Source organism: Mastacembelus armatus, chromosome 6 (assembly GCF_900324485.2).
Source record: "Mastacembelus armatus chromosome 6, fMasArm1.2, whole genome shotgun sequence".
Taxonomy (NCBI): domain Eukaryota; kingdom Metazoa; phylum Chordata; class Actinopteri; order Synbranchiformes; family Mastacembelidae; genus Mastacembelus; species Mastacembelus armatus.
The window spans coordinates 172473-197683 of record NC_046638.1 but is presented as its reverse complement, the minus strand read 5'-3'; the positions used below and the strand labels follow the sequence as shown (position 1 = coordinate 197683).

The 25211-nt window shown below is 45.3% G+C and overlaps 2 protein-coding genes across 7 annotated transcripts in view; one reads left to right on the top strand and one right to left on the bottom strand.

The window, feature by feature from the left end:
* immp2l (inner mitochondrial membrane peptidase subunit 2) overlaps positions 1-25211 on the top strand; it is an 80002-nt gene that overhangs the window by 43278 nt on the left and 11513 nt on the right. The window lies entirely within an intron of this gene.
* On the bottom strand, positions 11342-24449 carry LOC113133132 (leucine-rich repeat neuronal protein 3-like). Its single transcript, XM_026311721.1, has 2 exons — positions 24276-24449; positions 11342-13994 (listed from the first exon to the last, which is right to left on the bottom strand). Exon 2 carries the CDS (start codon positions 13630-13632, stop codon positions 11530-11532), a length of 2103 nt encoding a protein of 700 aa, XP_026167506.1. The 5' UTR covers positions 13633-13994; positions 24276-24449; the 3' UTR covers positions 11342-11529.

The following is a 25211-nucleotide window of genomic DNA, read 5'->3' as shown; positions in this document are numbered from 1 at the left end:
GTGATTAAACAACGTCTCAAACTAGGCCACAAATCTCCCAGTGAAGCTCCCAGGAGGCTTCCACGGATTCACAGCCAACCGACTCTGTCTTTCCCGTCTCTGCTCTTGTTCTTCTGAGAAGTGTGGATAACTGAGGCTAAACGCCCGACTCCCCTTCGGATGCCAGGGTTGACAGTTAGAGCCTGTTTGCCATTTATGAATTCACAGCTCTGCCATGTAACGTGCTCAGGCCGGTCAGTCTCTGAATAAATAAGCTGTCGCCCCTGGTAGAGACGAGTGGGACCTATTCTGCCTGATTAAAACTGCTTTCTAACTGTGACGGGGCATGACAGAGAGTGTGCTTCATGTCTCTAACCTGCGATCGTCCCCTCGGGTTGGACTGTTCCAGGAGGGTGCATCTACTTCTGGTAAATCCCCTCAATGATTTCCTACATTTCCCACAATACCTTGTAGTTTCTCCAAGTGTGGGACGGGAACTGAGACCTGTCTGCCTGCAGCATTGATTGTGCTGGTTCCTGCTCCTGTGGTGTAGACACTGATGGATTTCTTTCTCTTATGATGAACGGTGGTGGCTGCAGACAGAAGTGCGCACTCTCTGATTTGAAAAATCTCTCAGAAAATGTCAAAATTTAGTGTTTACTGCTGTTTAGAGCTACAGAAAATATCTGGTTGGACCAGTAATCAGCAGCACAGAGGAACATATGGCCACAGAGACAGTAAAGTGGTCGTTTCTCCTTAAAGTGAGTCAGGCCAGTCTGATGGAAACAACATAGCAGCAGTTGGAGGCAGGCACATTGTCTGACGAGGATGCTTCCTCTGATCAGACAGTCCTCTCTGGAGGGAATCGCCATTAGCTGATTTTTACGGAGAGAACAAGGTTGAGGATTTTTTTTAAGTCTGAACAAAGATGTTTGAACTGATTTTCAATGTCCTGTAGAAACTGAACGAGAGGAACCATTAATCAGCTGCCTCTTCTTTTCACCTGATCACTTAAAAGGATATTATTTTATTTTTCAACCTTATCAGTAATTCCACAAAAAGACCTAAACCAACAATGGATTTATGCCAGTATGAGGAAATACAGGATTTTCAGGAGGATGAAGGGATAGAAAACCTGATCTGATATTTTGCCTCACTACATGCTGATGAAGTCACAGCTGGACATTCTCCATATGATCAATTCTCACATGAAAACTGGTTAAAATCTATATTATATAAACTCAAACTGTGAGAATGTGACTCCTGAAACTGTGATTAAAGACATTTATCAATTTCACCTTCTCTTTCCCTTAACCCAGTCGATATTGTTTGACCTGGCTCACAGTCACAGATGTTTAACAGAGCAGGTGCAATATCAGGACAAACTTCTGTAAATGTATGAAAATAAGGCAGGAACAAATCATCGTTTGTTATTTAGCTTTAATGAATGTGTAGTTTTATTTACACTAATTTCCTGCATGGGCTGTGGCGTGAACAGCGTGCACGGTGAGACAGTGCACGTTAGGCGGCTGTGGTGGATAGGTGGCTCAGCAAAGTTTGAGATGTTCTGACTCCAGTGAAACTGTTTTATCTCTTGTCCACACGTCGAGGTGCATAGTTTGTGCGAAAAGCTGCTCACTGACGGGGATGAGGCAGAAACATAAAGTGCAGCTTCAGGCGCTTATTGTCTTTTCATGCTGTGTTTGTGCCCTGAGGTGAAGCTTGTTTCCCGGGATGTATGCAGGTGATATTTCTCTTCCACATCCAGCTAATGGCTGTTAATCCCTGGACTGAGCACTTTGACCTCCTGCCTGTAAATAATCCAGGGCTTTGTGTTGAAACACTCACTCCACGGGTCTTGCTGCACACTGGACTGTCAGAAGCCTCAGTAACTGAAGCCTGAGTCACTGAAACAAACCTGTATTTTGTCCTTTCGGTCAGATTTCCAAGAGAAACAACTTTGCTTTTCTGGTGTTTCCTCTCCACTGGCCTATTTGTGTTTTCACCTCAGCAACCGCAGCACGACCGTCGGCGCTGCGCCGACGCCAGGGGACTATCGATCGGCACACTTAATTGTTATGATCATCTGATGTTCCTGATCCTGCACTGTTGGGGCGCTGAAATGCCCTTGGAAATCAACGGCCCTCCACCCACACATTTGTGTGCTCCATCAGAAGGTGGAGAGCAGCGTGTGCAACTAAACAACACACGTTGTCGGCCGAGCTGCTGCTCCTGTTCGTTATTCTCAGTGTGAAAGTATTAATAACATTGATTTCATGCCTGTGCCATCTGTCAATCACGCTCAGCCAATAATTGATTGTTCCTTTCTTAATTTCCTCATGCAGCCGACTGAGCACAGACACAGGTGATGGTGATGATGAGAATATTAATCATGGTGGAAACTGGAAAAGTTCTTTTTTATGTTCTGAGGTCTTCTAGCAGACATCGTCAACGTCTTAGCACCTGTAGCCAATCAATGATCTAAAATACTCACAAAAAGGCTGCAGACATAGGAGTCTACTCCACGTGCTGATGTTTCAGGGCCAGTGCGCCTCTTTCGAAGCTTAAAGAACAGAAACAAGTTGCTCAGTCCACATTAAGGATGTTTGCAGTAAATAAAATCCTGTAGCTGTTTCCAAACTGGCAGCCTACCTGGGCTGATTTCCCCCAGAGACACCAGAGACAAAAAGTAGTCATGTCCATCTGAGCAGCAATATGAAGGAGTATACAATGGAAAATGAAGTTTCAGGCTAATAAAGATACAACATGCATTTATGCATGTGAGACTGGGCGAAGGTAAAAACTCCCGTGATGGCTATGATGTAAGAGAAGACAGACGCTGCTACAGATCAAGTTGTATGTTTTCAGCTGAAGTCATTGACGAGGCCATGGTGACTGTACTCAGGGTTTGGTGCAGAGAAACTGATTGCTGGTAAACGTTTAGTACAGAAAGTTTGCTTTAAATGAAGGTGCAGCATGTTCATTATTAATGCGGTGCATTGCAGACGTCTGCTCCACATGGTAACGTCATGCAGATAAATCTTTCAGTAGCTTGTCAGAATCTTTCTGCGCTGCAGGTGATGGCTCCCACCTGCCCGGGGGCTTTTTCTGTGCACTTTCAAATTTGCCTTCACTCAAAACGCACCAGAAATTTTGGAACCTCGACAAAGCAGTGAGTGTTGTGCTATTGGGTGGAAGCCGATTTGTGAGGGTGCTGTGGCCATCTGGAGGGGCCGGCCGGTGTCGGCCCTTCAACCAGCAGCGATTTATGTCAAACTCGTTTTTATTCCTCTGCGAGGAACGAGCTGCTCTCTGACCCATCGCCTCTTTCGCTTCCACTGCCTTTTGTGCTGTCTCCTCCATCCTGCTCCTCAGGGGCCAGCTCCACCTTTCAATATGGCTACTTAATATTTCAGTCCATCGCTCATATCCTGCAGGTGATGAGCACTGGACCTTAACTACAACAACAAAATCAGTGTTTAGGTTTAACTTTCCATGTCAACATTATATAGAGAAGTGCCAGGTCCCACAATAAGGTGCAATAAAGCAGGACGCTGAAACAAAATAGACACAAGTGAAATGAAGTCAAAACTATGAAAAACCAGGTAATGTTAGGAATATTTGTGGATTCAGACAGGCAGCCAATCATCACCTTCAGGTCCCACTGAGATAAACACACACACACACACTGCGTGGTAGTTCCTTTCCTTCGTTGGAACCCAACTGACTTTATGTGGATGCATAAAAAAAAGCAAACAACCAACAGAAAAAGACTGAGACAAATATGTAGTTAACATCACATTCCAGCTGACGGCACTTTGATATTACAACCATTTACGATCGATCAGGACTTAGCAACAGCTGCTGTGATCCTAAAATGAACCATAAACCATGTTGCACATTTGCACTTGGTTAAAAACTCTGCAATAAACAGCCAAGGTCAATGTCCAGTCCTCCGAAATCTGCACCAAATGTTTCTCAGAGGTGTAGAGACGCCACTAAGTCTGTGTTACATCCGTAAAGTTAATTACCAAACACACAAGCCCTTGAAGAGGTTGAGAGGTCTCCTGTGTGGATCAGATGCTGCCAAACGGCTCAGTTTACAGCTCCATGTCCTCTCTGCTTGTTGTTTCTGTCTCGGAGCGCTACGCTAACTCAGCGCTGAGATAAATCGCCCTCTCCTGGACGGTGTGCAGGTCTAAATGAGCTTTTTCTGTATCCTCAGAGCACAGCTCTAAATGTTTATTGACAGCAGGGGATGTGGCGCTGCAGGGGAGTAGATATGTCCAGTGATGAATTCTGGTCATTTTCACCCCAGGATGGCGACTCTTACATTCCAGCCCGATGTCTGCCGAATGGTTTCTCATCAGGTTTTCTCCATTAAGGGGACATTGATGGATCTACTCTCAGTTTGCATCACCTGTCTGGGGAGTGTGGAGACTCTCTGTCGGGGGTGTGGGCTCTCTGCGGTTACAGTGCACGCCGCTCAACGGGAGGAGGAAGTGACTGTTCGGCCTCCACAAGTACACCGTGGAGCAGATGAACAGAGGCAAGTCATTATGTCATCGATCCCTGTGGCATTTAAGCAGCAGGCAGAATCCACTAGCGTCCAGACTGCTCATTGATCACGCGGCCTCTGGTTACATAAGGTGACAAATCGAATGGCGAGCACACAGCGGCCGAGGCGTCCTCCGGTCTGGAACAGTGGATAGAAGTGCAGGTTGAGCTGTTTCTGAACTTCCTGTTGGCTTCACATGGAGGACATTCAGGTGCTACAGACTCTGTATCTGGATACATGTGAGCTCTCTTGTGCTCAGAACAGCTCCGGGCCAGTCGCCGAATCCAGTCCTGCTTTCCCAGGTGTTGAAACGGAGGCAGCTGAAGTTTGTGTTGGACATGGAGAGGAAGTCAAACAGTTTGTGCCTGGGCTGTCGGCATCGTTTCTGGGCGGGTTTTACCTCCAGTTTGGTAGAAATATCAGAGAAGCTGGTTTCCCTGGCTGCGTCACGTGTGCACAGGCCTGTGTCATGTTATTTCCCTGCTGAAGCCACAGGACGACTTGTGTTCAAATACACTGCTGTTCAGCTTGTGCATAAAACCTCCCGCCTGCTACTGCATGTGCTCATGGCAGGCACACAAAGACAGTGGGTGCATTGACTGTGTCACTGTTCACCTGTTAGACTCACCTGTTCCTGCAGCAACACACCAGCTGCAGCCACCTCCACCTGCCAGCTCCTCATTTAGTTTTCTTGTTGGCGAGTCCCCTCACCGAGCAGCTCCACCGAGGAGGCATTTAGCCTGAATGTCATCAGATTGAGTGCCCTCAGTGTGGAGACAGACCAGCAATGCCAGTCAGTGCTTTTAAAAAGCTTTCATGTCTGCGTGCATGTTTACACGGCCCTGCAACCCTGACTCACATGCAGCTGATCCTGCTCTCCAAAGACCAAAATACCCCACAAAGGAAGCTGTTATCTCTGTCTGGACAGCTGAGAAATTCTCCTGGAGCTGTGAGGTTTTTATTTGCCTTTATTTTGTTAAAGATCTAAAAGATGTTGAAGCTTTTAAGTGGAATTTTTTGTTCCAATAATGGCTCCAATTGTTCGTCAGGCACCAGCTGTGCGTGGTGGTGACATTTGGCTGAGCAGTAATGAGCAGAGCTAACGGAGCGGAGGCATTCGGCAGGACGACGCTGCTCACAGCAGCCCAGTCTTAATTTCCTCTAATCTTCCCCATCACCTTGGCTCCCAGCTCTAATCGCTGCACTAGGAGGAAGCCAGCGTTTAAGTGAGGCAGCTTACCGGGTGATTAGGAAAAGGTAAATTATTCATTACAGAATGTGTAATCATAGAGCAACCTTTGGTGGAGGATGGGGGAACTCATGGCCCGCTCGCCCAGAGTGAGGCCACGCCCCTCCTGCGGCGAGATGAAAGGAGAGGTTAGACAGCCGAGGCAAATCCACAGGTACAACCTCCAGGCCTCGGAGCAGCTCATTAGCAGCAGCTGTGAAGTCGTCCTCCTCACGTCAGGATTGTCTGATGCAAAGTGGTGCTGTGGTGTTCCTGTTGAAAACGTCCTCTGGGACTCGGATGGTTTTTAGTTTCAGAAAGTTGTGGTCTGACGCTCGCAGGACTTTTCATGGGAGATCTGTTTTTCCTGAGAGATCAGCGAAGCGTCAGGCTCGTTTGTGATCCACCTAAAACTCTGGTGTGTGTGAGGTCAGAGGCCAGACCAGGAGTGTAATGTGACTGGTGGAGTTTAATTTTGGTATGAACTCAGATATATTTGTCAGACCTTTGTCGTGTGTGTGTCAAGTGTGTTGTTTGTGTCAGGCTTTGCTTTGTGTAGAAATGAGTTTATGATACAGCAGACGTCCAAATGAGTGATGCTGTGTAGATAATGACATTTATATTTCTGTAATAAAATATATAACCCTAACCCTAATAAAATAAATATAATGATGCACTTATTCTTTTTTATAATTAGTTTCTCAGACTTTTTTTTTTTTTTTTTTTTGTCTTTCTGTAGTGCAAAATGGCTGCCATGCTTTTATATTCATCATTTTGGAAAGAAATACTGACTTGGGTCATTTTAAGAGTTTCTGTTTGCAGTGAAATAATTCTACTTCATATTTACATTTTTATTAAGTCACATGAATCAAATGTTGAAATAAATATAAGAAAATTACCAGTAAAACATTGAGAACCGGCACAAACTCTGCCGTTTGTTTGCAACATGGTGACTGCAGAGACGCAGCTCACAAACCAGGTACCAGCGTCAACATGTGGTCAGCTCCTCTGTGACCCACAAGGCCAGTAAGGTAACTGGTTACACTGGGCTTATTAGTTAAGACTCACCTGCACAGACTACCCTGGTCCTTCCAGCTTTGGCTGTGCAGACTTCCTGCTGACGGTCCTCCTCGCGCTGCTTTGACAAGATCTCCACATAAAAACACAACATCAGAATATTTATAGAACATTTTACAAACTCAATCCACTAATTCAATCGAGTCACAGTTCAAAAATGGATCTGGTTGAATAATCAAATCAAAGTCCGTAAAAGTGGCTAAAAGTGTGACTGGCCCTGCATGAATGTGGAACAGAAAGTCCTGAGTCAGAGTTTATGGAAAGATTAAAAAGGCAGCAGCCGCCGCGAGCCTGGGAAACAAAAAATAAATCGCAGGAAGTCATTAATCAGCCTGAATGGTTCCTGATTCCCTACTGGAAGTAACCTTGTCTTGTAAGTGACTGCTATCTGCTTCGGTGTCTCAGGAGACGTTGGTTGTGCGCTCGCCATCGGTGACTCTCCATCATGCAACAATAATAAAACTCTAAGTGCTCCGTGCTCTAAGACCCCCCAAAGTCAGCGATGTTGTTTTAGCCTAATGGGCTGGTGAGTGGGAGAATAATTGCCTAACGCCCAGGAGGTTCTGCATGAGCAAAGCGAGATAAATGTGAGGCTTTTCTCCTTTACTTACCCCAAGCAACAAGCCGCGGGCCTGGTCTAAATACCAAGTGTTTGAAATAGGCTAATAATTCATGAGAGAAATAGTTTTGCTCTCCTGCCCGGTTTATTTTACCTGCTAACACGTAACGGAGAAATGGGACGTTTTAAAAGTGGAAGTGTTGTAATGAGAGGTATTCGCTCACTTCAGCAAGGATCATTAGGCTGTTTTCATGGATTATTAGCAGAAAATGAAATGGGGGAAGAGCAGTGGATAAGCACTGGTAATGTAGTAATATATAACGAGTAGAGAAATAATTCTGCTGGGACTAAACGTGCAGTCGAAGCCCATTAAGCTCAGCAGCTGGCCTTGTTGTTTTCTGGTTTTATTGTGTTTCCAACACGTCTCTGTGGAGTGTGTTGCAGCACTCGTGCTGGCTCCTCAGTCTTTGATGAGTTTCTGATTCTCCTCTCTGACAGCAGCGACTGGAATCACAAAGCAGTCTGTTGCTGTCGCTCTGACACCACATTCGTTTTATTCCTCAAACACACTGCAGCTTTTCTGAGAGGAGTGATCGAGTTTCTGCTCTGGCTGCTGCTGGTGGAGGAGGACAGCATGTCCAGTACCGCAGGGTCTGAATCCTGCTGCTCGTTGAGTCGTGGGCTTAAAGGCAGCGACTGATAGGAGAAAATAATATTCGTGCATGTGTGAATCCCTCCCTGCAGGATGCCTCAGTCAGTAGTTTTAATACACTGCATGGAAAATGGCACTTTGAATTTGGACTTTCTAATTGCACCACTGCCCTGCCAGACAGTACATTAAAAGAATGACTAATAATATGTGGAGTTTAGAAACAGCTGCTAAACCTAAATCTAGCCACAGACATTATTATTCAGAAAGGAAATAACTATTAACTGCCTGCTTGGTGCGTAATGTAAGTGAGCTCACTTATTAATAGATGAATTGCATTGGTGTCTGTAAGTAAAAACAACGTGAGCAGTAAAGAAATAAAACTGCAAAGTTTTCAGCAGACAAGCATTTGCAATAAAACCATTTGACAGATGCCACTTTCAGGAAAGGAAAGGAAAGGAATCACAAATAGAAATAAAGATGAATAAAGGAGGGGAAATTAAAATAGAAAAATGAATTAGGGTAAGAGGATGATGAGCAGGAATAGGCTGTAAGGAAAGAAGGAAAGGGGATGATGGAAGAGCAACAACAACAATGGAAAGGGATGAAAGGAAAGATGATATTGGTCATAACTGAATTAGTCTCACCTACGGTAGTCTGATGGAGGCCTACACGAGTCTTAAAATACCAGAAATCACCATGAAAATAGGTTTTTGACAGAAGCATGTGAAGTTCCCAAAGGTTTCTAAAACTACTACAAAACTGTTCTTCAGCTGAGGGAGAAAATGAGATGCCAGAGCTATATAGAGTTATTTTCCACCTCTGTAAGATGGATGACTAATTAGTGTGTGTGATGGTCAGGAATGGCTGCTTAATTCCCCACCTGCTGAAGATCATCCTTCACTGCAGAGTTCATTGTAAATGTTCATTGTCACCTATTAAGCAAGCAGGAAACCCATCAGTGAGTTAATCATGTCTGCAGCGCACAACGCCTACCTCTGATTGGCTGTTGCTGAAGGATGCAGGACTCAGTCCAAACACCAACAGTCTTTATTAACGTTATCAGTTGAGCAGCGTCGCTCTGAGATGGAGGAGCCCTGTGCTTATTGACCTGAGAATATCTGCATCTGAATATCTTGGACTGACCCCAGCTACACGACCTGGCATGGAAAGACTCTGACAACTGGTCCACGCCTGGACTGTGGGTCTGGGTGTAAAAACCTGTTCCTTCAGTGGAGCCCTAAGGATTCTAGTGGGAACTAATTAATTTAGTCTTTGCTTTTGTATGTGATGATATATAATGAAATATAATAAGATGCATGTATATGTCACCATGTGTGCTGAGAATAAGAAACTGTGTTTGTCCATCTCTGGTTGTGTGTTCAATCCTAACCTCACAGAACCGCTGACATGGCTAGACACATGCTCATTGTAGTTCTGCACCGCAATAACAGCCGTGATGGTGGCGGCCTAATATTCTCCGTCCAAATGACTGTAGCGCCGCCATCAGGCCAAAATATTCACCTTTACACAGCTGAGCTTAGAGATTCATTACATTTCCTGAGCATGTTGATGCTCCTCAGAGGATTAACCGTGACTCTCACCCTGAATGTAAAATGTTTTTCAGTTCCATTGAACTTACACGTGATTCATGACTATCAGATGATGAACAGAAACTCGCACTAATGGTTATTTCTGCTGGAGTATGATGAGCTTTGCCTCCTGCAGGCGGTGAGAGCGAGGTTTCGTAATGTTCTGTTGGTTTGTGTGGAGTCCCGACAAGTCCTGCTTTCAGGATCACTGGAGATCAGGTCATTTAACTTGCCTGTTGGTGTGGATGTTGCCCCTGGATCTGCTGCGACATATAGTGTCTGCACGCTCAGTAGTGAGCGATTCCTCACTTGGAGGAGCCTTTTTTCTGACCAGTATACGTTGCGGTGTTGTGTGTTGGCATTTATCTCTGTTTTCTGACCGTTTGAGCTATGATTTTGGTTTTGTTCAGCTGGGAGCATTACACATTGACACGTGCTGCTTCAGGTAAACCAGAGCTGAACCCTGCAGCACAGTAAGTGAAAATGAAAACAATTAGACGGCTCCTGTCTGAAATCTTCCTTCTCTTCTGCAGCTGCTCTCCTAAATACCCACAATACCCTGCACCATACAGCCTGTAATGAACCCAGGCCTGGTTATCTCACCCAGCACAGCAGTAACGTCAGTGATGTGAGGCGTCAGGCGCTGTGCTCTGTCCTGTGTGGCACTGGGACTATTTTGTTCTGGTTTTGTGCTCTATCTGTCCCCCGACCCTCCTTAATAAATGAGCCCAGTACTTGCTGAGCTGTTTCTGCGATGGTGGCGTTGTCTCTCCAGGGTCACATGAGGAAGGCTTGGGCGCCACGTTCTTGCTGACCTGTTCAGTACCTGCCTCTAATGGGTCATATTTTAGCTCCTGTGGCGGTGACAAATGGCCGTGCTCTAAAAGCCCTGTCCGAGGTGCTGCAACTCGGTTGATCTATGACTGAGTCCCGCTGATAAATGCCTCCCATCAGTTTGCGCGGGACGCCGATTCATCACTTCGCTGAGGTTTGTGTTGGGAATCCATATTGGATTTTTAATGAAAGAGAATATAATGCAATTCAAAGTCAATGGGTTTGCCGATGTTCTGGCACTTTACACGCACGCACACAGCTATTAAGGTACATAAACACACACACACACACACACACACAATACAAAGTATTTTGTGCGCTCGCTGTGCTGTTTGAGATTGCATTGCCTTTCCTTAACAACGTCGCAGACAGCCCCTGTTATTGCATTTGTCTACTTCAGATCTCACACTTGTGCTGCTCTATGATTCAGACAGTGACACAACAAGATTTATGAGCCTCATCCATACAAATTAGTATTTTGCATTTCATAGACAACACTTTGTTTTTGTAGTTATGGACATCATTTAAAAGCATTGCTGCAGTAAGTGTCTGAATTTAACGAGAAGAGATTGTGGTTACAAGACGCCACACAGGTTTAATGAAAAATGTATTTGTTCATAAAACTGTTTACATTATACTTTTATTGTGCACTAGACTAACACTTTTTCTGCTGTTATAAACTAACTTTGCTTGGCACTGTTTAATGTAACACAGCAAAGAAAATGCTTTTTGCAGACATCAAAGCCGCCTCGACAAGATATTTAAGACAGATTAGTTCCTGTGCTGTGCTTTACTCTTGTTGCACTGCGAGAATGACCAGTAGCCGATTATAGTCGAGAGATCTGCCTCATTAAGCTTGTTATAATGCTATAATAATACAAGTTTGAAATACAAAATAGTCTCTGCCTTTGGCCAGTTATGGGTTTGAATTTTCCTCTGATGACACATTGCAAAATGTCCGATCAAGAACCATGAGGACACATAAATTACAGTGTCCCGTGTCCATCACTCTTCAAGCTACTCCCAGAATGCTTTTACAGGCAAGGACGTGTCTTACATGGCGCCGCCTGCTAAGTCTATGACAGTTGCCCTCACCTTGACCCCAGGTACAGCAAATTCCAGGACAGAAGAGGAGGATGAATGAGTGCTGTGGACCGGTACTGTTTCATCTGGGACTGCTATCAGTTTGCTGTAAATCACTTGGCTATGCAGAGACATGTAGATGACAGAACAAGCCACAGCAACAACAATCAAAAACACAGCACAAGCAACCAGCACCAGACTGTCCCAGTTCTTGGTTTTCTCCCCTGCGTCCGCTACCTCCTTTGTGGTTACGTTAACACAGTCCCTGCTGTGTCCAGGCTGCGCTGCAGCGACCTCAACACAAACCTGGTAGCAAGTGGATGGCTTCAGGTCTTTGATGTGGTACTCTTTGACATCGGCAGGAAGCCTGGCTGTGAACGGCATCAAGAGGCGACTGCCCTCGGCTAAAATTGACCAGTTTAGTTGTGAAACCAAACCACCTGCGTTTACCCAGGAAACCATCATAGAATGAGGCTGGACAGATGTGATATATACATGTAAAGGTTGTTTTGAAGGCGGGTCGGCAAATCCATCTACAGCAACCGTCACAGACTTGAGATCTGCTCCAACCAGGTTATGGGCAATGCAGGTGTATGAGCCGGCCTCCTGCTCTGTGGCTTCGTAGATGTCAAAGGTTCCCTCAGGGTGCATGTAGTACTTATCAGACACACTTCCGGGTAGGACCCTTTCACCTAATGGAGTCACCCAGTAGATCTCAGGCTCTGGTTCTCCAAAAGCCCGGCAGTGTAGGGACACCGAGCTCCCTTTACTGACTTCCACTCGATCTGGGATGCTCCCAGGTGAGATCAGTGGAAGGCAGATCTCCATCATCTCCCTGAAGTGCACATGTCGGACATGCTCTCCTTGGTACTCTGGAGGCTCCACACAGAACAAGGAGTCGGGCTCCATGAAACGGACAGCCGTCCTGTTCATGTTGACCCAGCGGATGACACAGTCACAGCGGATGGGGTTGCTGTGCAGACTGACCTCGCGCAGGTTGGGCAGGGACTCCACAGTGCTGTGATGGAGTGTGCTCAGGGCGTTGCTGTTCAGCATCAGGGTCTCCAGCCTGGGGAGCTTGTAAAAAGCCCTTGGGTGAATGTAGGACAGTCTGGGGTTGTTTGTGGCCTCAATTTTTGTAAGCTCAGGCAGGTTGTTCAGTGCAAAGCTGTCAATGGACACAAGCTCAGGCATGCTGTTGATGCCGAGCTCCTTGAGATGCAACATATCTGTAAAGTCCCCTCTCTGGATCCTCTCTATGGGGTTTTTATTCAAATCCAGAAACTTCAGGTTCTGAACTCTTGTCAGCGCCGCTCTGGGGACTCGATTAAGCAGGTTGTCAAAAAACGAAATGCTTTCCAGGTTCTCAAGACCAACCAAAGTGTTATCAGGGATTTCAGTCAAATTCATCCTGGCAAGCACAAGGCTTCTGAGGTTAGCCAGAGGTTTAAAGTTCATATCTGACAGTTCAAGGATGGGGTTTTCTCCCAGCATCAGTATCTCCAGGTTGGGTAGGGGCTCGAACCACTTGCTGTTGACACCTGTAAGTCGATTGGAATTGAGATGGAGCCTCTGGAGTCTGCCCAGCCCCTGGAAGGCTCCAGGGCTAATGGAGGAAATCAGGTTGTGGTTGATGTAGAACTCCTGGAGGTTGGGCAGGAAGATGAGGCAGCTGTCGGAAAGCTCCTGAATGCAGTTCTCCTCCATGTGGAGAGACAGCAGCTGGGGGAGAGACCCCAAAAAAACATGGCTCACAGAGGAAATGTTATTCTGAGACAAGTCAATTTCGGTGATGTTGGCCAAGTAATCCAGAGCTTTCTCCACATTAACAATGTTGTTTGTCTGTAGCAGCAGTACCTGTGTTTCTAAGGGCAGTCTCTCTGGTAGTGCTGCGAGACCCAAGTCATTACAGTCCACAGTGGCGGCCTCTGTATAAATAGAGCTGGGTGAGAACCAGGGTCGTGTCTCACATCGACACAATGCAGGGCAATGAGCAGCCCCCTCAGAGGCCACAACAAAAGCAGCCAGAGACAGCTCAGCCAGCAAACAAGCTACAACTGCTGTCTCCTTCATCTCGGCCCCGTATTCCCTTCAGCCGGTAATTGGTCCTTATGGAGTCAGCTGTTAGCACCGTTAACTTCACAAATAAAAGCTCATTTGTTACTGCAGCAAGACAGACTGGATTTTTGCTGATGCCTGGTCCCCGAAGCTTTGGCCCTGTTGTCTTCCAGCTCCTGGCACAGAGGCGACCGTTCAGTTCAGGCTGTGCCAGGTTGTCGTGCACGCTGTGATATGTCAAGGTCGGTGTATCCTTCAGGGAGCGGTGCTGCGCTGCGCTGGGGTGGAGGAGGACTGCTATGGCTCTGGCTGGGGACGGATCGCTCTGCCTTCCATCATTATTATCCTCCGTCGCTGTCACTGGTGTCACTTTCCATCTGTGGAGACACGAGAGGAAAAAGGCCACTTTAACACTGTGCTGTTGAGATATGAAGCCTTGTTGACATTTAGGATTATCAAGACTTATTAAACCTTTTCAGCCTCATTTGGTTTTATTGCTTTGCTCTCAGCACCTGAATTGTAAGTTATGATTAATCTGACCTTATGTATATTATTTGACAGGTCTAACTCTAGAACTGGTACTTTTGAGTCTTTTTATATGGCTGAAGGGCTCTGGCAGACAGGATGATGTTTTCATTGCTTTTTCAGTAAAACAGTGTGGTAGAGAAGATGGAGCTGTGAGATGATGCTCAGACGTACGCTGACTCGACAGGCAAAACATTGAAAATATGTAATTAGCAGAGCTTCACTGCACCCTGGGCCTCTCATGCTGTGAACAATGCACCTGGGCACAACCTGAAGGCAGAAAAGTCTGGCGAGAGCTGGACGCACGTCTTGTGCTGCAGCTCCTCAGCTCTTTTTGCATATTTCATGCGGTGCTGAATCAAAGTTGTTGGAACTGGTGACAGGACCATGGCAGGCTCTGCCTATGTCGACTGCACATATTGATGTTTTGATTAATTTGTGACCCTGAGTGCAGAAGCCACGGCTCAGTGTATGACAGGAGATGAAGCTGTCGGTAAGACTGGAGCAGCCGGCTGCTGATGAGGACGAGCTATGACTCCTCATGCATATATTAGCTTGGTCGTGGCCACCTGTGTGTACAGGTTTGCAATACTGAAGGAGCGCCTCTCTCACTGTATTCCCTTGAGCGTTTCACGTTTGTTTTGGGCAACAGCTGCACACAAGCGGCATGTGCTGGAACTATTTTCAGCTGCGGTTTAGCTCATTTGCCACCTTTGTATTTCTGGCTACAGGACAGTGCATGTGGCCGTGCACACGTCTCTGTGGCACAGAGGAATTAAACACTGCACGTTTTGTCGCGAGACATTCATCGTTGTTAACCCTAAGAAAAATATAAAACCTCTCTACATAGAGCATCATGTGTAAATACGGAAATGTGTATATTGGGTATTGTGTACATATCGTGTACAAATTGTCTATTGTGTATTGTGCAAATGTGTACATTGTGTAAAAAGTGTATATTGTTATTTATGTACATTGTTGATTTTCACACCTTGCTGCTTGTACTGCCATGGCACAGTGAAACTCTCACCATCATGACAATAAAGAGATTTGATTTGATTTGATTTGATAAAATTCTGAATGCAAGATTTATTACAGCTTTATTTGAGTAAAGGGTTTGACTGCATCCCTTGTTTTCTCCCTCGGCCCCAAAGACAACCGTTACTGACCTACTTTACTACACAGGATGTAATTGTACTATCATAGAATTTTGAAGAACTGGTAGATTTGTGGCCTTATTACTGTAAGTGACATTACCACAAAGTAAAAATACTCCATTACATCAAATTCAACACCTAATTAATTTCAATTTAATAATTTAATTTAATTTAATTTACTGTGTGTACAGGTTTTGTGGAATCATTGTGAAATCATTTTCTGTCGAATCAGAATCAGCAATATATTTATTACCACATTAGTCTTTGCATGCAAGGAACTGGTCAAGGAGAAAAATACACAACATGAAAAAGAACTTCTAAATAATGTGTAAAAGCAGTGTCTAATAAAACGTACATTGGAGACAGATTGCAAAGCCGCTCTATTAAGGAACATTTTTATATCTTCCACCTCGTCTCTGTCTGTGTGAAACACCACGTTAGATCCAAGCTGCCAATTAGTCTGCTGTTCCAGCACAGACTCTGCATTTAATCCATATGTTTTTTTAATTCCTTCACTTTTATTTGTCACCATCCTCACATGGCTCGCCTTGTTGACAGCCATTTCTGGTGGCCTTTGTTTTTTTCTCCAGGCAGGAAGCAGCAGCTATGCCGTAGCCGGTATTACAATATAATTTCACTGCTTCAGACAATGAAATAACACATTTATGTACAGTGTTTAGGGAGGAACAAAAACAACCCGATGCTAATGAAGCGGGCATGGTTTGAATGTTAAATGGAGTGTTTAATAGTGGATGTTTTCTCTTCTGGTTGGAGAGCGCGCTCTCAGCAGACGCTGACTAATGTTAATTTAATTTCTCCTGTTTACTTCCGCAATGCTCACACACTCATTTCCCTCTTATTACTTAACAGTGAGAGCCTGCACCGACTTCCCTCATTTCCCCTTCCTGAACATATATACACACACACACACACACACACACACACACACACACACACACACACACACACACAAACACACACGTGCTCAGCTGCATAAAATGCAGATCAGAGCAGCCGACTGTGTATATGTTGCAACAAAATGGTAAAATGTGATGATTCTGTCCATTTCCCAAGGCATTAAATGCATTTATGAAACTCAGAAGCCAATTTTATGTAAATGAGGTGCAGATTTTTCAGCCTCCTCCTCAGAAGCACAATGGGACATAATAATAATAATTAAAAGGTATTGGTACTTTCAATAACTGAGCTGGTCTTTACATTACTAAGCTTTGAACCTTCTCCCTGCCGTTATCTGTAACAAACACCCATCTCTCCAGATCACTGACGTCCAAAGCTCATCCCTCCAATTGACATCCAGAACAGCACAGCAGCACACGTGACCTCCGAGGTCAGAGGTCATGTCTCTGCATTCATTTCACAGCCAGAAGAGCCGATTCCTGCTGGGGGAGCGATGTGCTCACTCTGGCCGTGGTATTAGATTTTCCCACTCACAGCGCTTAGAGTGGCGCTCCACTACAGAGAAGGAGTCTCCTGCAGCTGATCAGGGTATTTAGTGATGCATTATCTGACCTGCGTACAGGCCTGAGTGCGGCTCTGTGTAACTGCCAGCCTGGGCACATTTTAAGTGCTGAGTATTGACGTTCTGTGAATGGATTAAAGCAGCCCACATGTGAAATATTCATACGTTTCTCATACAGTGGAGAGAGAGGCCTCGGGCCGCCGCCGTCCTAATGTGGCAGACGTCTCATAAAGTGGTCCCATTCCTCCATGTTTTATTCAGCACTCACTGACACGCTACGCACAGCCTGCTGAAACCACACGACTGAGCTGTGTGAGCTAAGCTTCTATTTCAAATCCTTGCCAAAAAGATGTCACAAATATTCTGTCCATGTCCGAGTCCCTGGACAGATCTCGTGACTGACAAATGTCCCCCCGACTGCAGCCGTTACTTCCCTAATGGTTAAACTGGTGCTGCTCAATTAGCAGCTATGGGCCAATTCCCCCTGACACCACCCCATTAGCAGAACGAGGCTTGTGAGCGAAGGTAATGGTGACTCTACTGTATGGCAGCACACTGGTACGCAGGAGAAACGCAGAGTGTGCTGTGAAAGCATCCACAGCATTAGCTGGTAGCTCAGATAAACAAGTGTGTGTGTTTTCAGGTGTGATGCTGTGGACTGTCTGTAATTAACACTCTGTGTCTGACCTTTCTTCCTTTGATAGATTGCTTGTTAATAACTCCCGTCCGTGCAGACAGACGGTGTAATGACCAGCACATCCTGCCTAATGTTTATTAGCGTTTTTCATTAGACTCAGCTGAAACACTCGGTTTGACCCCAGACAGCAGGCTGCTGTCCTTCCACCCATCCACCTGCAAATAAGTTCCTTTGAGCATCACACCGGACTCCCGCCAGCTTCATGTTTGCTGTCCTGACCTCTGACCCCCCTGTGGGTAACTTGTCCACATCAACAGTGGACAAAAAAAAAACATAAAACATAAAATCAGCTTTTACCTCTCAAGGACATCTCCTGCAGCTCATCTCATGCTCAATCCAATTTATTTCTAAAGCACTAACAAAGATGCCCCAGATACCATCTTCATGTAAAAATCCATCAGGTTTATCCGCCTGAATCACACTGGAGTGTCTGCACCACCTCAGCTCAGTCGGTGTTTCTTCACGTGTCTAAAGTGACATGCATGTTTCAGCCGTGTCCATCACCTACTTTATCTTTTAATCTTTCCAGGTGAAAGCCAGGAATGTGGTGTGTTTGCATTTATGCGATTGGCCAGTGCAGCATCTTGGCTGATGTCACATTGCAAAAAGGTTTTAACCAGATGAACGTTTTCAGCATGACGCTGTGCATAAAGTCCTCTCCAGGTTTCAGATGGAAGAGACTGCCTGTGTTTTGCACCTGTGAGTTCAGCCTGACACAAAGAAATCAGCCAATCACAGAGAAGCAATACTTTTCTATTTGCTCTGAAGTAGCAGCAGGATAAAGCCTATCCCTGCATCAGGCTATTTAAATGCTGTCAAGTTGAAGCTTGAAATATTTGTATACCCTCCTAAGTTACAGTCACGTTGTGAGCTTTTGGGAACCAGTCGCATTATAAAATAAACATAATTAACCATGTGATTTGTTTCAGTGCAGAAAAACAAACAGCGGGATTCATCACACCATGTTGTTTTTATGAAGACAAACAATGTGTCACTGCTCACAGGAACCAGTAGAGCATTTGGTCCTTTGGATGCTTTGTGGTATGTTTCTGCAGTCAGAAGGGAAAAGAGCAGGCCAGACCAGAAGTGTCAAACTCTGAATTTGAAAGATCTAAAACGTAGACAATAGTAGCTCCCCTGAATTCAACATGCAAAGTTTTGACAGAGCATGTTGATCCTGACGCTGCTTTACAGAAACAGAGTGAGGAACGATCTGCAGAGGATTTTTTCTCCACCTGCTCCTGCTGAGAGCGACAGTAAATCTGTTGGCTTGTGGTTCAGAAGAGTCTCAGTATGAGACTGAAATTAGCGCTGAATGGTGCTGACGTCAAAGCTCAGCCATCAGGAGGTGGATGGTTTTCATCGCTGAATACGTGACTGTGTGCTCATGCATGAGAGGGAGGCAGGAGCAGAGGAGATGCATTTCTGTCCCTTTATATCTGAACCATGAGTAACTTTACCCTTTGCAATTAAGTTGCGTGTATGAATGCAGGCGAAATGAACTAACAGTTAGGGCTGTGTAAAAAAATCAATGGATATATAGATATATTAGATATATATCCATATGTTTTTAAACAGTACAGTATCGATATTCCAGCCCTTAATATCGACACTCCCACCAGCCATAAGGGGGCGCTGTAGTTTCCCCGGCCTGCAGTAGATGGGGCCAGTCCTTATGCAATTTGCATCTTTGTCTTTTTCACACCAGAAGCGAAGTGAGTGACTGAGTGAAATGTTTTAGCAGAACCTTTGTCTTTAAAAGCAGATCTGTGTTTTGGCTTTAAAGTTAAAGATGGAAGTAATGACATGGACACAGCAAAGGTCGTTTACGAGCATTGCCATGTTCCAGTTTGGCATTTGGGCAGCACGACCAACGTGCAGATTCACCTACAAGACACCGTGCTGAAAAGTTAGCAGCACAGCCTCCACACAACCTGTGGAGCTGAAGCAAATGCCACCTACAGGCTCATGCACTGAAGATTACAGGGGTGGAGATCTGCGCCCTTATAGTGTAGTTGAAAACCCAGGCCTCAGGCTAATGGTTTTGGTGTCTCACCATGGGGACCTCAGTGGTATCCTCAGACACCTCTACATCATTACTCCAGTACTGGCTGCCAGTCTGGACGCTTGGTTAAGGCAGAGCATATTCCTCCTCCATAAAACTACTTGATTCAAAATCCTCTTCTCGCTTTACTCAGAAAGCTTCTTTCTCTCCTGACCGCCAACACCAGTGCCGAACTGCTGAACTAACACCTCGGTCACCGGACACCAGCCGAGCCGTGGCCGGCTGACAGCCTTGTCCTCCCCACAGAGTGGGCTGGAGAGACCGTGTTAGCTGTCCCAACAACTAGCACTGCAGTTGAATAAATCAACTTTCTTGTGCTTTAGTTGATTCCAGTGGAGATTTTGTCAGGAAACAAACAAAATAAATTGAGACCTGAACAACAACATTCATGACTGTGGCCTCTGAGAAGCATCAGTACGAATCAACTAAAGCACAAGAAAGTTGATTTATTCAGGCACTTGCAGCACAGACCCCACTCTGGTTTAACTCTCAGTGACTTGAGACACAAAGTGTGAATAACATTTAACTGAACCCAGCACCTTCACCCAAACTATTGTTTGGTCGACCACCTGCTACAGGAGATTAATGTGACATGTTTTGTACATATGAAGGTAATTTCCAGGATGCACGCTGGTGCATACACACCAGGTTTCCTGTTTATTGCAGTAAATGAGAAGAATAGCAGAAAATGTGCTTCCAGTAAGAGAAAGAAAAGACAATAAAACAAGAAGAAAATGAATCTAAGTCCCTGGGTTGAACTGTGAAAATTTGTGCAGCATTTTAAAATAGCTTCAAACCTTTTTAATGAATAAACTCCAAAAAAAGAACTGAAACTCATTATCAGCCCTATAGTCGCAGAGTGCAAGGCTGGTTGAACATTACTGTATTCTCCATAGAAAAACATGAACACAACTAAACTCAGCTGTGGTAATCAACTTGATTTTCTTTTAAAAAACTAATGATCAAACTAAATAGTTTTCATGTCATTGTGTGACCACATGCAACCTGGACTCATTCTCATGCAAAAGCAAAACGTAGTGTAGTGTCTACACAAACGTACATTGTGCTGCATCTTCCACCTGTTTTCTCTGTGAAGATTTCACTGTTGAATGTACTTGGCAGCAAATGATAGAAGCGCTGCTAACTGCTAATGCTAACCGGCCCAGCACGAACTGGTCAAACTGGGACCTTTAGCTCCTCGCTAAATGTTGTTTTCTCACAGTAAAGTCAAAACACCACAGGTCACACCTGTGCTCCGTTAGCATTACCAGTGTTCACTTTTAGTCACACTTCTCTATACAATCAGCAGCCTGTCTCCTGGTAATTACTCTCGCACGCTGTCGTACACAGCAGCCCGCCACCTGATGTGATGCTGCAGTCACCTGTAGTCACCTGTGTGTTCACTGTGGAGGAGGCAGCACAGATGCCTTTGAGATCGACCCCTACAGGCCCTGATAATTCATGTGACTACTGCTGCGACCAGAGGCCAGCGCCTTTCTGTTTACCCATAAGTCACAGACGTATTAGTAATACAGTAAACCATAACCTCTATGACTAAAGGACAATATCTGAAATCCTAATATGCAGAAATGAAACATTTGAATTAAACCACTGTATATTTTTCTTATCATCCACACATATGTGGTTCTCACAAACCAGCTGGTTCCTATTGAAGATGCAGTTCTTCTCAAAAGTAAATAATTTCTCTAAATTTACATTAATAAACAGGAAGCGTGCCTGGTTTATCCACAGACACAGATGAGCTAAGATCGAGGCTTGTTAAAATAAGGACTTTCTACTGTAACAGCACTGACTGAAGGGGAAACTAACAGGTCTGCCCCCTTTTAAAGTCCAGTGAATGTAGTGAAATCCCAGGACCAGATCAATGCACCAGTGCTAGCATTAGCACTAGCATTAGCATCAGCTTTAGCACCAGCACCAGCGTGTACATTCAACAAGCTCACTGCTGATTGGCTCAGTGGTCACCATGGGACCGTTCTCTAGATGCTGACTTATTGTCCATATATGGCACTTCTCCGCAAAACCAACATGGTCACATCAATAATGTCCAAAAATGGCGACTGAATTGGCTTCATTCTCGCGGCACGTAACCCTGTGAGCGACGTCACGCTGTATAGGTCCACCCCCTATAGGCCGTCGACGGTCTGGGGATGGGTCAGAATAAACTAGTGTGTTAATGTGATGAAGCAACGTGTTAGCCAGTGCAACCGTGAGTCTCACCAGTCGCTGAGCTCTGATTGTTGCAGCCCTGTGGCACAGATACAGGCCATGAGGCCTATGGGAGACATTGAAAAGACATTTACACATGTACTTCTGTGCTGTTGCTGGGGCTTTAATAAGTTGGCATTTTGACATGTCGATGGTGATAGCTAGCCTAAAAACTGATTCAGTAGAGTAACAGAAGCAGATATGCGTGCACCTAATCACAAAAGCAGTTTCAGTGCCCCATCAGACCTGAGCCCCAGCAGAAATAGGGTCTCTGTGTCTGCCCAGTCCAGGCAGATACTTTATCTTTTCAAAAATCCTTAACAGATGCAAATGGCAAGGATTTGGAAAAGAAGAGAAGCATCAAAATGCTGAAAATGCTGAGCCAGCTGTAGTTGAGTATAATCCGGAATATTTCTGAAGAAAGAAGCATTCGGCATTGTTCTGATCTTCCGCTTATGGTGACGCTGCCATGGTTTTTCCAGAAGAGGTGATGCAGAAAAGGTTCAGGACATTTCACAAATAGCTCAGGAGATACAAATCCATTTGTGATCACTGCCCCAATGAGATGGAACCAGGCATGCATCATCATTTACACGACAAATGAGATGACTGAATATCACTGTTTATTACAAACTATTAATTTTCCAAGAAGTTCTTCCTCCAGCATCCACCTAAACACGGAGGGACTTTAGCAGCAGAGATTATTTTGTTCTACACTTGAGAAAGTCTTCAAGCCACATTTGGACCTGACATGTTTTGTTAGGGTTATATATAGTGCCATTTTAAAGGTTGTTATGAGTATTTTTATACTTGGAGTCCATAAATTTTACATTTTTAGGCCACGATAGAACTGAATTATACATGAACAATGATCGGTTTCCCACCAGAACTAATTCCTGCAGAGAAAACAGTGAAAACAGCTTTTCTGATTCTGCTGTAGAGAAACAACTGATCATACTCTCAAACCCTAAATGGTTTTATAAAGCAGTATTTTATACCTAGAAATAGAAGGACTGAATGAATGGAACTGCATTCATGCCTCAGATTTATTGTAAACAGGGTAGTAGTAGTATAAATACTCGAGTATTTGAGTAATGGCAGCCGGTTGAGCGATGACTCCAGTGTTTTTGGTCAGTTCGCTTTCTTTGCTTCATGCTGTGTGACATGTTGATGCTGTAAATTGTAGAGTGTGCACGAAAAGAAGCAGAAAGACCTGATCAGAAACCAGAAAGACTTTGTGCTGCAGACTAAGGCTGAGAAGTCTCTAGCAACATATCTGCTGTCAGTGAAGCTTTCATCACAGAGCTCAGCTGAACTTTGACCTCATCTGTCTAAAAGGAAATGAACGTCTTGTGATGACAAGTGCGCACAGTGTGTTTGCAATACAACCATTTTTGAGGCTGTGAAACCTGAGAAAATGACTTGGTGTCATTATTGAATTAGCTCTAATTTGCGGTGGAGTACTCCTGCTGCTGTTAAATCAAAATAAAGGGTCGTTTTACTCGTGCAGTCTGATCAGAACAAATGTGCTGCGAGCACAGTGAAGGATGAACACTGACGTATTACTTGTGGAGCGCTGCGTCTTTAGACTCGGAGACACTCGGTCTCTCCCAGTCTGATGCTGCTGCATGTTGACGTGAGAAAACTGAGCATTTGTTCGGCGTCAGGAGGCTTCGACCTCTTTTATTGACCCCCTGTTTAGCAGGCGTGGAAATGTGCTGAATTTCAATGTGCGCGCTTAAAGACGCCTTAGTGCACTGCTGTTAATTACAGGCAAGGCGTGAGCAGGAGCGAGAGAACGGAGGGGGGAGGCAGCAGACGGGGAGACACGGAGGTTCTGGTAAATTAGTCAGGCAGTGGTTAGAGCGGATCGCCCTGCAGCCAGTTCTGTGACCTGCTCATCATCTCTAACTGCTCACGTCCTTCCTGACCTGTGCCGTCACATCACACCACAGCAGGCGCCTGTCCACACCAGCTGCAGCTGAAGCTCGGACACTTCCACCTCGTTAGCGCTCCGGACGCATCCTGGGGGCTACGTTTCCCCAGGGCCATTTAGCTTGTTACCCTGATCCCTCAGGTCTAATCGTGGCTCAGGAAATCTGTCACATGTTGTACCTGAGTCTTTCCTGCCTCTCATCACTTTGACCTGCCTGATAAAGAAAAAAAAACCTCCTCGCAAGAAAAGCCAGTGTCATTGCCCAATCTGCCTTTCTGAGACATCAAGGGATGAACCTGTGGATCGGCACTAACTAGATGTGAGTCCGCCAACTCCAACGCCTTTTCCTTTCTGTTAGAAGCAGGAAAAACAAGCAACTGAACTGACAAACACAGAAAACAAGACTTGGATTGTTGGCGTAGAGCTGCAGTGTCAAACACATTTAAAACCTGCAACAAAAATCCCCAGCCCTGTTTTCTTATTCCCTTCAGCTGTCAGAACCGCGACAGTGTTCAAGGACTACTGCAGTCCTCCCAACACACACAGTCAAACAGCGATGAAACACTCACCAGCACAAGCGCTATCCATCACATCCCATGCAGCAGCAGGAATTCCTGGCATGGCTGCAGCAGTCTCAGCCCGTGTCAGGCTTTTATTTCAGGCATGCAGCACTGCATGGTAACATCCAGCAGCAGCAGCTATTTTCCTGTTTTGCTCAAGTATCTCCAAGAAGCGTCTTCTCTCTTTCCCTCTCCACAGCGACAGAGCTGTAGAGAGGGGGTGGGCGAGAGACAGTGGCAGAGAGTGAGAGAGAGACTGGGAATTAAAAGAGAGAGGGGAGAGAGACAGAGTGAATGATAGGTTGTGTTTGTCTTTCCTCCATCCTTCCTCTCCTCTGCTGCTGGAGAGGAGATCATCCATCAATCTATTGCACACACACACACACACACACACACACACACACACACACTAATACACACTCGTGCACACGCAGTATGAATGCACACAAACACACATACATTGATGCTCCCCAGAGACTGGCCAATGAGTGTTCAGCTGCACGGATGTGGGTGAATACAATTGGCTTAGCAAGCTGTCAGTCTACTGATCCTCTGTATCCCCACGGCAACGAGGAGGAGAAGGTGATGGGGGTTCGGGAGAAAGAAAAAGGAGAAGCAGGGTAGAGGATGATCAGGAGAAAGGAGGAAGATGATGAAGAGTATCTAAAGGGGGGGTAAGGGAGGAGGAGGAGACCAAGGAGTAACAGGTTGAAGGAAGGAGAAGAAACAGGGAGGACAAAGCCTTGGCTTTTTGGTAGGGGGTCATGGAGGAAGTCAGAAAGCTGTCAGGACACCAGGGCACAGGGTGGGTGATCCTCATCACAAATTCATTTCCAAACAAAAAGACCAGACTCAGGCAAGACAGGACCATTCAGACTGGTCCAAGCCACTCTGGACCCAGAATACAGAATGAGAACTGGACAGACCTGCTGGTTCTGTGTTAAA